This window comes from Notothenia coriiceps, unplaced genomic scaffold, assembly GCF_000735185.1.
Source record: "Notothenia coriiceps isolate Sejong01 unplaced genomic scaffold, NC01 NC01_scaffold00017410, whole genome shotgun sequence".
NCBI lineage: Eukaryota > Metazoa > Chordata > Actinopteri > Perciformes > Nototheniidae > Notothenia > Notothenia coriiceps.
Genome location: NW_011350111.1, coordinates 150,759 through 165,048, shown reverse-complemented (window position 1 = coordinate 165,048; position 14,290 = coordinate 150,759). Strand labels below are relative to the sequence as shown.

General features: G+C 42.3%; 1 protein-coding gene across 1 annotated transcript in view; it reads left to right on the top strand.

The window, feature by feature from the left end:
- The window catches only part of aqr (aquarius intron-binding spliceosomal factor), a gene marked incomplete at its 5' end in the record, with an annotated part of 38,890 nt that overhangs the window by 13,552 nt on the left and 11,048 nt on the right, over positions 1-14,290 (top strand). The window contains 9 exons of the mRNA XM_010776899.1: positions 206-316; positions 870-979; positions 3,868-4,003; positions 5,580-5,789; positions 7,882-8,019; positions 8,137-8,208; positions 8,937-9,124; positions 9,245-9,416; positions 12,662-12,832. Coding sequence (XP_010775201.1) covers positions 206-316; positions 870-979; positions 3,868-4,003; positions 5,580-5,789; positions 7,882-8,019; positions 8,137-8,208; positions 8,937-9,124; positions 9,245-9,416; positions 12,662-12,832 — 1,308 coding nt within the window. The remainder of the gene's footprint in view (positions 1-205; positions 317-869; positions 980-3,867; positions 4,004-5,579; positions 5,790-7,881; positions 8,020-8,136; positions 8,209-8,936; positions 9,125-9,244; positions 9,417-12,661; positions 12,833-14,290) is intronic.

Below are 14,290 nucleotides of genomic sequence, written 5' to 3'. Positions count from 1 at the left end.
AGCACGGCTAGCGATGGAGCACCAGCCTAGCCCGTTCTGACATGCACATGGCCTAGCTGTCACAACCACTAGGGTGTCTCCAGGGCAAGCGCCTATGCAATGTGACCTTACTTTGGGTTTTTGCTCATATTATCTTCTGCTTCTTTCTGTCACAAAATGGATTTCTTTTCTCACACCTCCTTCTTCATTGGTTCTGTGTCTCTAGGTTGTTGGACCACCAGGTACCGGAAAGACAGATGTTGCCGTTCAGATCATCTCCAACCTCTATCACAACTTTCCTGAGCAGAGGACCTTGATAGTCACACACTCTAACCAGGTTAACTCACCACACACTACGTCTACACCCCAAAGAAAAAACGTCTCCTCTTAAAGTTTCCCTAACACCCTGTTTAAAAAGCCGTTCAGCCGTCAGGAGAATATAGAGCTTGTACTCAGAGCTGCCCATTAATCAGCCAAAAGTCATATTCAAACCACAGAGGAAAAATTAAAATCTAATCTCCCTTGCGACCCGGACTTTCCTCAGTATTTAATCATAAAGTAATCTGCTGTTGTTTTACAGCAGTGGAAGCTTGCCAAAAAAACCTTGGCCACAAAAAGCAATAGCTGGATGTAATGATGAAAACCTAATGCAATAGTTACCCTTTCGATTGATATTATTGATACAGGAATAGACATCTTCATCATAGCATGAGAAATACCTCAAATATATTATAAACTTCTGTATGAAGAATTGGACCAGATGAATAAAGAAACCGAAAATCCATAAGGGTTGTTATGAACCATGTCTATGAAAAAAGCACTCACAAACACATATATTTTCTCTGTCTGAACATGTTTTTTTTTTGTTTCCATGGTTCATTCTTCATCAGGCTTTGAACCAGCTGTTCGAAAAGATCATGGCTCTAGACATTGACGAGCGCCATCTCCTGCGTCTTGGCCACGGAGAAGAGGAGCTGGAAACTGAGAAGGACTTCAGCAGGTGAGGACAGCCAGGGGCAGGTGGCGAGAGAACACACACACACACACACACACACACACACACACACACACAAAAATACATCAACACACACCGATAGATGCACCTAAACAAACAGACATGCCCATGTGGAAATTAAAACCAATTGAATGTATACCTGAACTATCTTACAGACTCAGGGCTCGACATCAAGGACTGTCCGATGGCCCGGGGCCATCTAGTATTTAGCTCGGGCCATGAAGCCTCACCTGCTGGTTGCCCGATCGGGCAATCTATTATACCAGTATCATGCAGCTCGCGGATCCAGTAATGAGCGACCCGACAGTAAAACTAAACATATCTATAACTAGTTTAGGTAGTTTGAGAGGTAATTAAAATAGCTACGTGTGATATTCTAACCTGAAGTGTGTGTTCTGTTCCGCTCACCGCTGCATGTGATCATGCAGCGTGTCGACTCGTCAGTAGCAGCTGATCTCTCTCTCCCGTCAGATTAGACTTCACTCGCGTTTATGTCCATATCGATCAGATGCAGCTAGTTTTAGCTAATGATATGACTACCTGCTTATTAAAAGACACCGTGACCTAAACAATAAGTGTCGCTATGCAACTGGGCGAGGCCACAAAGTACAGCGCAGCATTATGCATTTGTTTACATGCCCACCGGAACCCCGAGGCATTAGCAACAGATAAACGCACAATCAACCCATACAGCACATCTCTTTCTCCACATTAAGTGTTACACATTAGAATTGACTACTCTTGTCTGTCACATACTCTTCTTGTCTGTCACATAAGTGGCGCAACTGAAGCGGTATTGCGCTAAAGGGAAATTATTTTGACCGGACATTTTGACCGAAGAGATTTAGATTTGCTTGCTAACGGGAACTCTGACGTCGCCATTGTGTGTGCTTCGCGGATGCACTCGGCTGCTCGGGTCTGCTCGGTCAGCTTCTGGATGAGGAGGCATTCCTTCGACCAACTTACAGTGGATAACATTACAAACATTTTTAACAGGGGCCATAATAGCGTAAATAATGTTTGTTTTGGCAGTTATAACTGCATGTAATGTTTTCTACTTTTTTACATCTGGGAAGGCATTTGCCTTCATCAGATGGAAAGTNTTTGAGAGAATGTGTGTCTCTTTGTGTGTGAAAGAGAGAGAGTGTGTGTGTGTGTGTGTGTGTGTGTGTGTGTGTGTGTGTGTGTGTGTGTGTGTGTGTGTGTGTGTGTGTGTGTGTGTGTGTGTGTGTGTGTGTGTGTGTGTGTGTGTGTGTGTGTGTGTGTGTGTGTGTGTGTGTGTGTGGCCTTGAAGGATAGTGACTCAGTCCTTACTAGTGAGATAGGGTAAAGAGACGTTTGGGGGCAGTGCACTTTAAGCCCTCACGATATACTGGAGAAACATAGACTATCTCAGATATCCAAAACATTTACAGTTCTTCATGACTGCTGCTATATTTAAAAAAAACATTATCAGCCATGACCTTTTTTTTTTTTTTTTTTTTGCTAGCAAAGCTTTTTACCAGGCACCTAGATATAAATAGCTCAGTGTCATTGAATATTAATTAAGTTTTTGTGCTGGTACTATTTAAAGTTTCCTCATAACCTACATTGTTAATTACCACTTATCCATCTGTGGCACTGAGCAAATTGTACCCTATAGCTCTTAGCAACACTTCCAGTGGAGTAAGGGAGGGGTGATGCATGTCTCTCATTTAGCTATACCCTGTGTATGACTCCTGCTCACTATAACTGTATGAATAGCGGGTCATGGAGTGGGAACTGGTGTCTGCACATTGAAGCAGTCTGTTACATACTTAAATTATGCAGCAACACTGACATAAAAGAGCTTTTGCTAGCAGCATTTAATATGTTCCCCCTGCCTGGCTGCCTACTAACAACATGCAGACTCCACACTCCTTCCACCCCACTGACACCAGTGAGAGGAGGGAGCCCGAGAGTTTTAATTAACACTGTATATGAGATGAATGCCCCCCGAATGCCTAGCAAAGGCAAAGCTGCAGCACCATCCATTAACAATGCCTCCCCTGCATTTTATGATGAATTCTGAGCGGTTCTAATGAGAGTGCATGTTTGGTTCTTTATAGAAAAGAACTTCACAAATGTTCAGTTGTAGACAGCTTGAATCTTTATCCCATGGTAAAACAAAACACATTTGTGCACCTCTTTTTTTGGGTTTGGCATGTAAAGCTGCTTCACAGCTGTGTGTCTATTCTGGGTTTTCTGTCTAAGTAGCTGAATTCATTACAGGTTCGTCATCCTGTGAAGCAAGGTCACTCCAAATGTTATTTTATTGTATTCAGGCCAAAACGGCAGACCTCTGTGTCTTTCTTTGAGTCATCTGCTGACTGAGGATGTTTGCAAAGGATCTTAAAATAGAATGAACCTCTAGTATAACCCTGTGACCCCGCCCACTTCCTGTCTTCCTGTGTGCTGCATGTCTTGATACTGCTTTAAAACGGTATTAAGCTATACAAAAGAAGCATGAATGATGGAACCTAAACAAACCGTGTGCACTCAAGAACAATGATGCGCTCTTGAAATCTATGTTCTCTTTTAGGTCGTATTTACAGTATAGTTTACTGTTGGATGCTTTGCTTACGGCCTATTCCACAAACACAATAACCGTAACCAAAAATCAACAACACAAGAAGAGAAGGAATGTTTCCAAATAATTTCAAAGTCTAACCCCACCTTTGAAAAAAAAAAAAACATGATTTGATTATGCGTACACTTCTATAAAGAGACGGTTTAAACTCAAACATTAATCTTACTACATTGTATCATTCTTCACATAGGTCTATCTGTCCCTCTATGAAAAGGTAAAGGTGTTTTAGATTCTTGACTAACAATGCTGCGTTGACTGTCTCCAGATATGGTCGAGTAAACTACGTCCTAGCCAGACGCCTGGAGCTCCTCAGGGAGGTGGGGCGGTTACAGGAGAGCTTGGACGTCCCAGGAGATGTTTCTTACACCTGTGAAACAGCTGGACACTTCTACCTCTACCAAGTAAGAATATAACGTGGTGTGTGTTTATGTTTCTGTAACAAGCTGAGACATAAACTGTAATAATGCTATACTTCCTTTTCACCCACTTGGCAATGTTTCATATCATGTAAAATATTCCATCGGGCTCAAATAAAATCGGTAATTGAGGTTTAGCAGAACAAACCTTACAAATTGGATATTAATATTGATTTTTAAAAGAAAGTTCAGGGGATCCAGGAGATTTTGCTGAATGAATTACAATGGATGTGTCCCTCTCTGTCCATGCCAATCAGAACGAGACATTTTTAAAATATTCATTCCCCAGACTTGCTGCTTATTTTGCCTAGGCTACAATTATCCTGAAACGGTCTCAGCCCTCGCTGCTTAATCCTGTCACCTAATTATCACTGTCCTCTCAGGCTGCAGGAGAAATGCCACGGCAGACAATTACTAAGGTGCACCCCCGTTCGTCTTTAGAAGGGATCTAAAAAAAGACATTATAGACAGTTTCAACATGGAGCAGTGCAGCGCCTGCCTAGCTCTCATTTTCAGGTGTTACCAGGCTCAAGTTAAAATCCAACCTTATATTTTTTGTAGACTTACTTGCTTCACGGCAGTCATATTAGACCTATACTGTAAAAGCAGTGTAAAGCTCCCAGTCACATAGTTTGGAGTGGTGGTAATAACTCGTTCTACCCAAGCTCCAGTATCAGGGTTCATTTCTGATCATGTTCATGCTGCCATTTTTGCACTTTGCCAGGAATCTGTCAGTTGCCTCTCTCTCTCACACACACACACACACACACACACACACACACACACACACACACACACACACACACACACACACACACACACACACACACCACTGTGGGTCCTCATTAATTTGATATCGCATAGAGACTGGACTCTCAAGTTTCTATGTTTATCTTAGCTCTGACGACCGGCCAACAATCTAGTTCTTTGACATTTGAAGATGTAAATGTCAAGAAGTCGTTGGAGTAGCAAATCTGTGATAATGAGCAGACTTCTCTGTCAGTAATCAATGATCAGAATGCACACGTGTAGACATACTCAGGTTGCGATGGTGATCCTAATAGTCCATATAGACGTATACTTAACATGTAATTAAGCTGGTCCTCTAGCAGACTCATTAGTGTTATCCATAATGTTGTTTTTCATAGTGGTATTTATAGAACTAGGCTACCCCGCTGTTTGGTTGAAACTGGGTTATTAGTTGCTCAGCAGGGGCTCCTCTGTACAAGTGAGGCTATCTGTTCTCATTTGTGTATTCTTTTTGCTATGGTCAAATAATTAAAGGGAAAATACAGACTGAGCAGAGCCATGCAGAAAACGCACTGTGTGCACAGACAACATTAAGGCAGACAATAATCGACTCAGACTCATGCATACAACAAGTTTGGTTCTATTGGAAAGCCATGTTTGTCTTAGTGTCAACATATAAAACATATTTAGAAACCAAACCAAAAAAGGTGTGTTGGCATTTCTAGCAATCAGTATTCACAAACTATAACACTGGGCTTTGTCTCTCAACATTCAGAGGGTAATGTATGTGTGCTTTGTCTACCCATAACAGGTGATATCTCGCTGGGAAGAGTACATGAGCAAAGTCAGGCCAAAGCAGAGCAAGGAGGTGGAGGTGCAAGCTGTGGCGGCACACTTTCCCTTCCACAAGTACTTCTCCAACGCCCCTCAGCCTGTGTTCAAGGGACGCTCATACGAAGAGGACATGGACATCTCAGAGGGCTGCTACCGCCACATCAAGAAAATATTCACCCAGCTGGAGGTAAGAACACGGTAAACTAGTCCGCTCGCTGCTGAGCAACACCCAGTGGGATGGAAGCAGGTTCATTCAGTGTAATACGGCAATTTGATTTATAGAGCGCATGTACCGTTTAATTCAATGCACTACAGCAACAAATAACATGCACAGAAGCACACATTAACTAAAGGTTAACGTATATTTTACGCACACACACACACACACACACACACACACACACACACACAGGCTACGCTGGCTGATGATACTCTGACTATTTGCCATCTGTGTGTCCAGGTGTTGCACAATCTCCCATCTACAAATAAAAGGCCTTCCTGTCCACCCGATGACATGTTGCTGAAGTTTAGAAGTGGTTAGCCATCACATGTCCCTTTGCTTCGTTTAAAGTTTGAATCATTATATAAGATACCAAGCATTACTTGTACTGTTTAATTGTCGATATGATTGATGACCCCTTTTTAAAAAGATAAGCGTAACAACAAAGCGAGCAAGGCAATTACTGCTTATCTTTTTTTACTCTCCCTGTCACTCTTTTTCGCACTCGTTGGTACTTACAAACACACGGCTGAACGTGTTATTCTCCCTTCTCAGCCCATCCGGTGTTTTCTATAGGGATAACAATAACATTTCAGATTTATGGGAACACCAAGAAGGTTTCTGAAAAGCAATAAAGAAGTTATTGGCTGGAGGTAATATCCCAACACGTGTGGCGACCTTGATTTATCTGGCTGGCCTCTGTATCACTGCATCACAGCACTTCTCCCTCCTCCCGCTGCCTCACCCTTGCTGCAGTGAAATCTGTACACCCATTAAGAGGAACTGCTGTCTGTGGCGCACGGTAGACAAGGCAACATTCTGCTGAATATGCTTGTCTTGTCTGACTTTTCAAATGTAACAGCAGTTTTGAATAAGCTGTCATACGAATATCCAAAGAATGTATTTCTAGCCAGCAAAGCATTGTGCCTGCTGGGTTCCTCCTGTATACACGTCTCAAGTTTCCTGCAGACCCACCACATCTTTACCGCTACTTACTCTTTTTCCCTCTCTGCCCCCACTTCTCAGTTTCAGTAAAACCTTCCCATCTTGATTTCACCCTTCAACCGCTCTGGAGCCATGGGGGTTAAAAATAGATCTCATCAATATTGCATGTTTTGATCGGTTTAATATTAATGCTAAAATAGTAACACATCAAATATTTATACCCCAGTGCTGTCCGAGTCGACTTCTTCCTTTCCTCTCTGCCTTCCATACCACTACACAACTAGTGTGGCAAATGGAAAATAGCACGCATTTTATTTATTTTTACCCATATTCCCCTTCTTCCCTCACAGCGTGGCTTTCAAAGTGCCGTGATATTGGACCTCTGAAGAGAAGGGATTTGTTGTTTTTCAAACTGGCCCTACATTTTTCCTTCCAGTATAAGCTATGTAAGACAATCTGTGCTAAAGTGCTCCTCACGTTGCAGTTATTGAGCAGCTAACTACACCCGGTATACTCTCCTCAGAGCAGCCCTGTGGCTTGCTGACCTCTGTTCACCTGCACCTGGGGAAAAGAGACTGTTTCTAATGAGAAAAGAAAGCAGGGGGATTTTGTTAACTGTATATTTGATTAAAAGACAAGTAACTTGCCGATCATTTCATCATCTTTTATGATTCTCTTGTATATGGGAATAAAGGGTATCAAAAGTAAAGGCGATTTGAGCTATTATAGGTGCTAAGGTTAAGTCACTTGAATTTAAAACACTTACATTTTTTAAATGTAGGTAGACGCAACAATGTGTCGGTGTTGTATCGGATTATTGAACTCTGTTTTAGAGGTGGGATTATTTCACCCGAGATAATCCCCTTATCCATCATCTTTGACAGTATTCATCCATCAATTTGTCAGAAGGCCATTTAAGTTTCCCCTCACAACCCCACTATAAAAACATGAAAGCAAAACTTCACCATCATTCACAGATGGATGAACACACATTTAATACAAGTTATTCCTAGAGGTCAGAAAAGTTGCTGCTTTTCTTTCTTTATTTCGTTATTCCCAAACGTTTCTGTATGCGATAATTGACTCTTCACCTCCTCTCTTGTCTATCCTGTAGGAGTTCAGGGCCTTTGAGCTTCTAAGAAGTGGACTGGACCGCTCCAAGTATCTGCTCGTGAAGGAAGCCAAAATCATTGCGATGACCTGTACCCATGCTGCACTCAAACGTCATGACCTGGTGGAGCTGGGATTTAAGGTATGCTCTTGTCAACTAACAACTAGAATACAACCTGGTTAGGATTGCATTTACTGCAGTGACAGTACGTGGGGTTGGTTTAAGTCTTGGTTAAACCTGCTGATTCTCTTTTTTTAGTATGACAATATCCTGATGGAAGAAGCTGCTCAGATTCTGGAGATCGAAACCTTCATCCCCCTCCTGTTACAGGTGAATGTCCTGATGCTGTCTTAAAACTTCAATGTATGATGTAAAAGCTGTTAATCCTGTCTTTTAGAAAAACTGCAGTCCCACTTCCAGGCATAAGCACTTTCAAAAGTTCTGACATCTAGCCTAGTTTAATCCTTAACTCAGGACTGCTTTCTACCACCTGACTTTCCCTGTTAAGGTCTGACTGATTGCCTACGAGCACAGTAATGGTTGCTTGTCTTTGGTAGTTGTGCCTAATTGTCCGAGATAGTGCTAATGTCTGTTTACAGATGAGATCATTAAGCACATCAGCCAATCCAACAACCTCGCCAGAGCTCCTCACTTTATCTCTTTGCTCTAGTGAGTCACAGCCCGAGCCTTCTGCCAGATATGCGTCACGGCAAAACTGTTTATTCCTCGTTCTCCCTTCCACTTTCATTATCCAGCCATTCAACCCTTATCAGGGATTTCAGCGATTGAATCAAGTCTTGACATGCAGTGGTTGATATATCATATTTGTCTGAGGTCAAGCTTCAAATAAACAACGTCTAATTGGCAAAATCTGGAAGCATGACGTAGACGGGAGTAAAAAACCTGTACAGGCCCTTCATGCTTCACTGAGTCAAATCTTGTTGTCGGATAGCAGGTGCACTTTCAAGTCATTACAAACCAGAATTTAAAGAATCTCTGGCCAAAAAAGATACTGACTGGTCTCATTCATCATTCATTTTCTGTCTTCCCCTCTCCAGAACCCAGAGGATGGCTACAGCAGGCTGAAGCGCTGGATCATGATTGGAGACCACCATCAGCTGCCCCCTGTTATCAAGAACATGGCCTTCCAGAAGTACTCCAACATGGAGCAGTCTCTCTTCACCCGGTTTGTGCGCCTGGGAGTGCCCACCATAGATCTGGATGCACAGGGCCGAGCTCGAGCAAGGTGGGTCTCCATGGCGGGGCATAAAGCTGGAGGAAGTTTGACCAACTAGATCTCATAGGGGGTCATGGCAGAAAGGAAGTAACAACAGCATGACTTAATGTGTTCCTATGTGTCCTACAGCCTATGTAACCTGTACAACTGGCGCTACAAACAGCTGGGGAACCTGCCTCATGTCCAGCAGCTGCCTGAGTTCCAGGTGCCAAACCCCGGCATCACCTTCAACTTCCAGCTTGTTAACGTGGAGGACTTCAATGGGGTGGGAGAATCCGAGCCCAACCCTTACTTCTACCAGGTCAGTAGTAGTACACAAATAAAACACCCCCCACAACTGTGACGGTGAATGCCATCTCTACTCGACTAGACTTGCAACACGTTCACTACTATTTATTGTGTATGGGAAGCAACTGATGTGCTGCACAAAGCATGCTGGGATACCTACAGTGCAAAGCAAGCTGGGGTGGCGACAAGAAGGCGTGTCAATTTGAGCTGCGTGTACAACCAAGAGAAAGTGGGACTAATGATAATCCTTCCTTGTAAAACTAAATGTTTTCCCAAAAACAATATCTAAAAAAGCTATACTTTGATACGAGTATGCATGTTTCATTTTCAAATAACTTGCTGCTCCAGTATTTAGTATATTGGTTGCACAGGTATGTACACTATGTTAAAACAGCGGAAATAGTTGTTTGGCAGTTTCCAAGCACGATTTTATACACTCCTTTACAAGGTTCTACACTCAAGCACACTTAGTTCCACCAGAGCAGAGAACCACATCCTGCCCTCACTTCCATTTCCTCTGAACCGCTTGTTGTACAGCAGTTCATTCATTTTGAAACTTTAATGGTTTAGCTGCCGGTTCATATTATGTCTTCATAACCCTGCTTAGTCTGCAGCTAGCCCTGCCTGCCCAGCATAGAGCAGTGGGTTTGTCTTTCAAACCAGGAACCGGATTGCGTTTCATTATGACATTGCTGTGTGGGCAGAAGGCAGGCTTGATAGGGGTTTGTAAAAAACAAAAACAAAAAGAGTTTACTGGCACAGGAGATCAAATGTAACAGCAAAGGTATCTCGTGAAAGTGCTGAGGTATAACACAAAACGAGTTTATTTATTTCACGTTACTGGACTATTAAGAGTTCTGAAATCTTCCTTTTGGATACAGGAATGAAACTAAGAGCAGCATATTTGTTAGAGAAACGAGATAAGTGGGGCACTGATTTGTTTAAAGCTTCATGGCCAATGAGGATCTCTCAGTGCTGCTTCATGAATATTACTGCAGTGTTCAACACGGTGCCTGCTCATGTTTCTGAAGCTTCCTATTGTTCTTAAATCCAGACCATGCGCACTTCTCGAGGCATCAGGTCACATGAACCTCAACTCCATTTGCCTGTTGCCATTTTAAGGCCCCTTAAGGGAATTAGCAGTATCACTCACTATGCCTTATACACACACACACACACACACACACACACACACACACACACACACACACACACACCCCAAAACACGCATGCATGCACTTTCCTAGGAACCAGGAGGGATAAATTGGACTCTAGAGAAGCAATTGTATCCAGTGTATGCTGAATGCCTGCAACAGCTGGACAAACACTGCCACGAGCCTGCTTTGCACTTCCACAGGAACTGCACTTCCATCACACACACATGTGCGTGCACTCAGACAGTCCAAAGGTCTGTTCCTGTTCCTTCGCCTCATTTGTCAGAGCACTCTCCATATTGAGCCTCAGCCCGTTAATAGTGCTTCCCAAGTCGTCAAATGGCTCATAAAGGGTAAGATGCTTATCTAAATCCAAATCTTCTGTTGTCAGAAAATGGCTTTTCTCAGCCACTAGGCGGTTAGTCTTTTCTGCTTCACACGCTATATTTTAGATTACATAAGAGCAAAGAGCACTGTTAGCTCACAGGTAGATTTATCGTCTTACTACCTAATGTGTTTGTACTGACACCACACTTTGCGATCCTCTCGTCCCTTATGTTTCTGTCCCTGTTTGATCCCCCCCCATCCTTTCCAGTCCTCATGTATCCTCAGGCCATTGGCTTAAACTCCACTGGGTTTGGTTGGCATGACCTTGTTGTTATGGTTAACGAGTTCTCTGGAGTGTTAGGGCATTAGATCACATTTATGTTAAATATGCACATATGGTAGACAAAGCTGAAAATGCCCACCACGTGCCTACATACTACTCCTCTCCTGTGTCTCTGAGACTATGTTTAATGGATTAAGATGCTGTACTCAAATTGGCATTCGAGCAACAATCTTGACCCTAAATACCGAATTAAATGTTTTTTTAACTTTCTTGTTATGTTATACTCGAATAATTAAAAATTAAGGTATGGCCAGAATGAATACATTATAAGTAAAATTATGGTTTGGTCATTAAAGTTTCAAGTGTGTGCCATTTGGAGACAGGTAATATGGGAAGAAGAACAAAGGCTGTCACTGTTTTTGATGTTTTGACTCCAGTGCAGCTGGATCAGGAACTGTTTATGGAGCTGCATGAATTATTATGAAAGATGTGAGGCTGCAGACCAGGTCTAATTGAGACTGGATGAATAATGCATACTGTTGGCTGTTTTCTTTTCCTTTTTTGGTCACATTTGAAGGGCAGAGTGTAGCCTTGAAGCCAGGATGAACATGCCTAGGAATTAGTTGATTATAAGAGGGCTGAATGATGCATGCAACACTGGCCTTTACATTAAGTCACATTAGAGGACAAGGTCTTGTGTCCTGGGGCCTGGACATTTGGTGTCATGTTAAGAACAATGTGTTTTTATTTTATTTTCATGTGTTTGAATATATATATATATATATATATATGCTCCTGTTAGAATTTCTTTGTATGGAATCTGAAAGCAACTAGCCCCAGTTTTTGGAAATCTTTTCTTTCCTAGTTAAAATGTAGCTGATTTTACATTGGTATTATTTTACGATAACACCCTGCCATTGATTGACGAATTAAACTTTTGATCATGCAGCCTCTTGTTGCACTTCTAAAAAATAGCAATCAGCTGTTCCTCTTTTTTATGAATATCAAAGCCACAGTAGAAATATGCCATTTGACGTCCACGCTGTGTAGGGGATCCTTAAATTGGGACATTTTGTCCCAGCCTGGTTTATGGTGGTGTGGAGCACCGTCTGATGCAATTAATTCCAGCCCAAATCAGATAGTTACTCTTGCATGCATGAATGAGTGGGCTTTAATCCGCCGAAAAGTGAAAACCGTGATAGACGAGCAAAGGGTTAGAGCATGATGTGAAAGTGGAAGGAAATGAGAACAACAAGGTATCCAACACAGCACACAGCCCCGGCTGTGCTGATAGGGAAGACAGACTAATGCATTTAGATAATTCCTATTACTTGAATCAATACAAAATGACCACATTGATAGACAATAGCTTATCAAGGCCAGTTTCCCAAACAAAAATATTTTCCTTCTCTCATTTCTTGTGTTAAATACTGTATGGGTTAACTATGATAATGTTAATCATACCCTCTCCTTTTTCTCTATCCTCCTGTGTAGAACCTTGCGGAGGCGGAGTACAGCGTGGCTTTGTTCATGTACATGCGTCTGCTGGGCTACCCTGCTGACCGCATCAGCATCCTCACCACCTACAACGGGCAGAAACACCTGATCAGAGACGTCATCAACCAGCGCTGCGCCGGCAACCCCTTCTTCAGTCAGCCTAACAAGGTAAAGAGCAACACACAGTGCACCCAGCGGCTGTATAATTATTATTATTATTATAAAGCAGATATTAGTAGAAACATGTCCTTATGAAATGTTAATTAAATTGATACGGGTTTGAGAGGGGAAATTTGCGAATCCAACATCTTGTTGTATAACAGATTTCTTATGCTAATTTATTAAACAACATTCAATAATGGGCTGAAACCTAAAGCAAGATGGTCTGTTGTTAATGTAATATAAAACAAATGTCCCATTATTATTTTCTTTGTAGCAATATTATCACACTTTAGAAGCAGAATCAAGCCCTGTTTTGTTTAATCTCCTTACTGTACTTTCTTGACTGTTCTCTTATAAAGACACAGGCTTTAATACAATTCAACATGTATACCTCGACCTCTGATTCACCAAGCACATCTCACTTTTTCAGTTATTCAAAAAGTGGAAATTCTGTCTAAATCAATCAAGCTACTTGGGAAATATTGACATTTACACATTTCATGTAGCCTTCTAACAGTGAAACACATGCGATAATACCACACACATGAACTGTACACACTCCTGATATCACTTGAGGCTGACACATTTTTCCCTCTTGTCAAGAAGAAATCCACAGTCCCAAAAGACACGTATTCACCTCATGTATACCGTAATTTTCGGACTATAAGCCGCGCCTTTTTTCCCATTTTTCGACGCTGCGGCTTATATAACGGTGCGGCTAATCTATGGATTTTTACAGCTAACGGCCACTAGGGGACCTCCTAAATCTATGGATTTTACAGGTTACAGTCCACCACCTTTAACTCTATGGGCTCTATGGCCGGTCCATGCCCCCCACCTTTAAGCGGCGGGCTCCAGCAGGAAAAGCTGGAGGCCGGAAAAGAGTGAGACAGGTAGCGCGCAAAAGTAAAAGTGGAACCGAGAGTGGTACGAGAGACAGAACGAGAGCAAGACAGACAGACATTACGAGAGCGAGACAGTTTGTCCCCGTACCACTGGTTGAAAACCACTGCTGTAGATCACTGCCGGTACGTGCGCTGGGAGCGCACCGTTTAAGTTTGAAAGTTGAAAAGTTTGTGTGTCTGAAACGCTATGTGATACAGTAAAGTTTACACAGCACAGTACATGTTCTGTAGCTACTATTGCACTAAATGGTAACACTTGAATACGTTATGCAAATATGCAACTTGTTTGTTGAAATGTTAATAAATGGGAGCTTCCTCAAACAGCCATCTCTTTCCCGACAATCCCCTCTGTGCACGAACCCTTACATATGGTAATTAAACATTAAAACACCTAGCGGCTTATAGTCCAGTGCGGCTTATATATGTACACATCATTCAATTTAGCTGCTGCGGCTTATATTCAGGTGCGCTTATAGTCCGAAAATTACGGTACTACAGTATGTGATTGCATGATATGTTGGGTTCCAGTGTCTTTAACATGTGACAAAAGCCTTCGTTC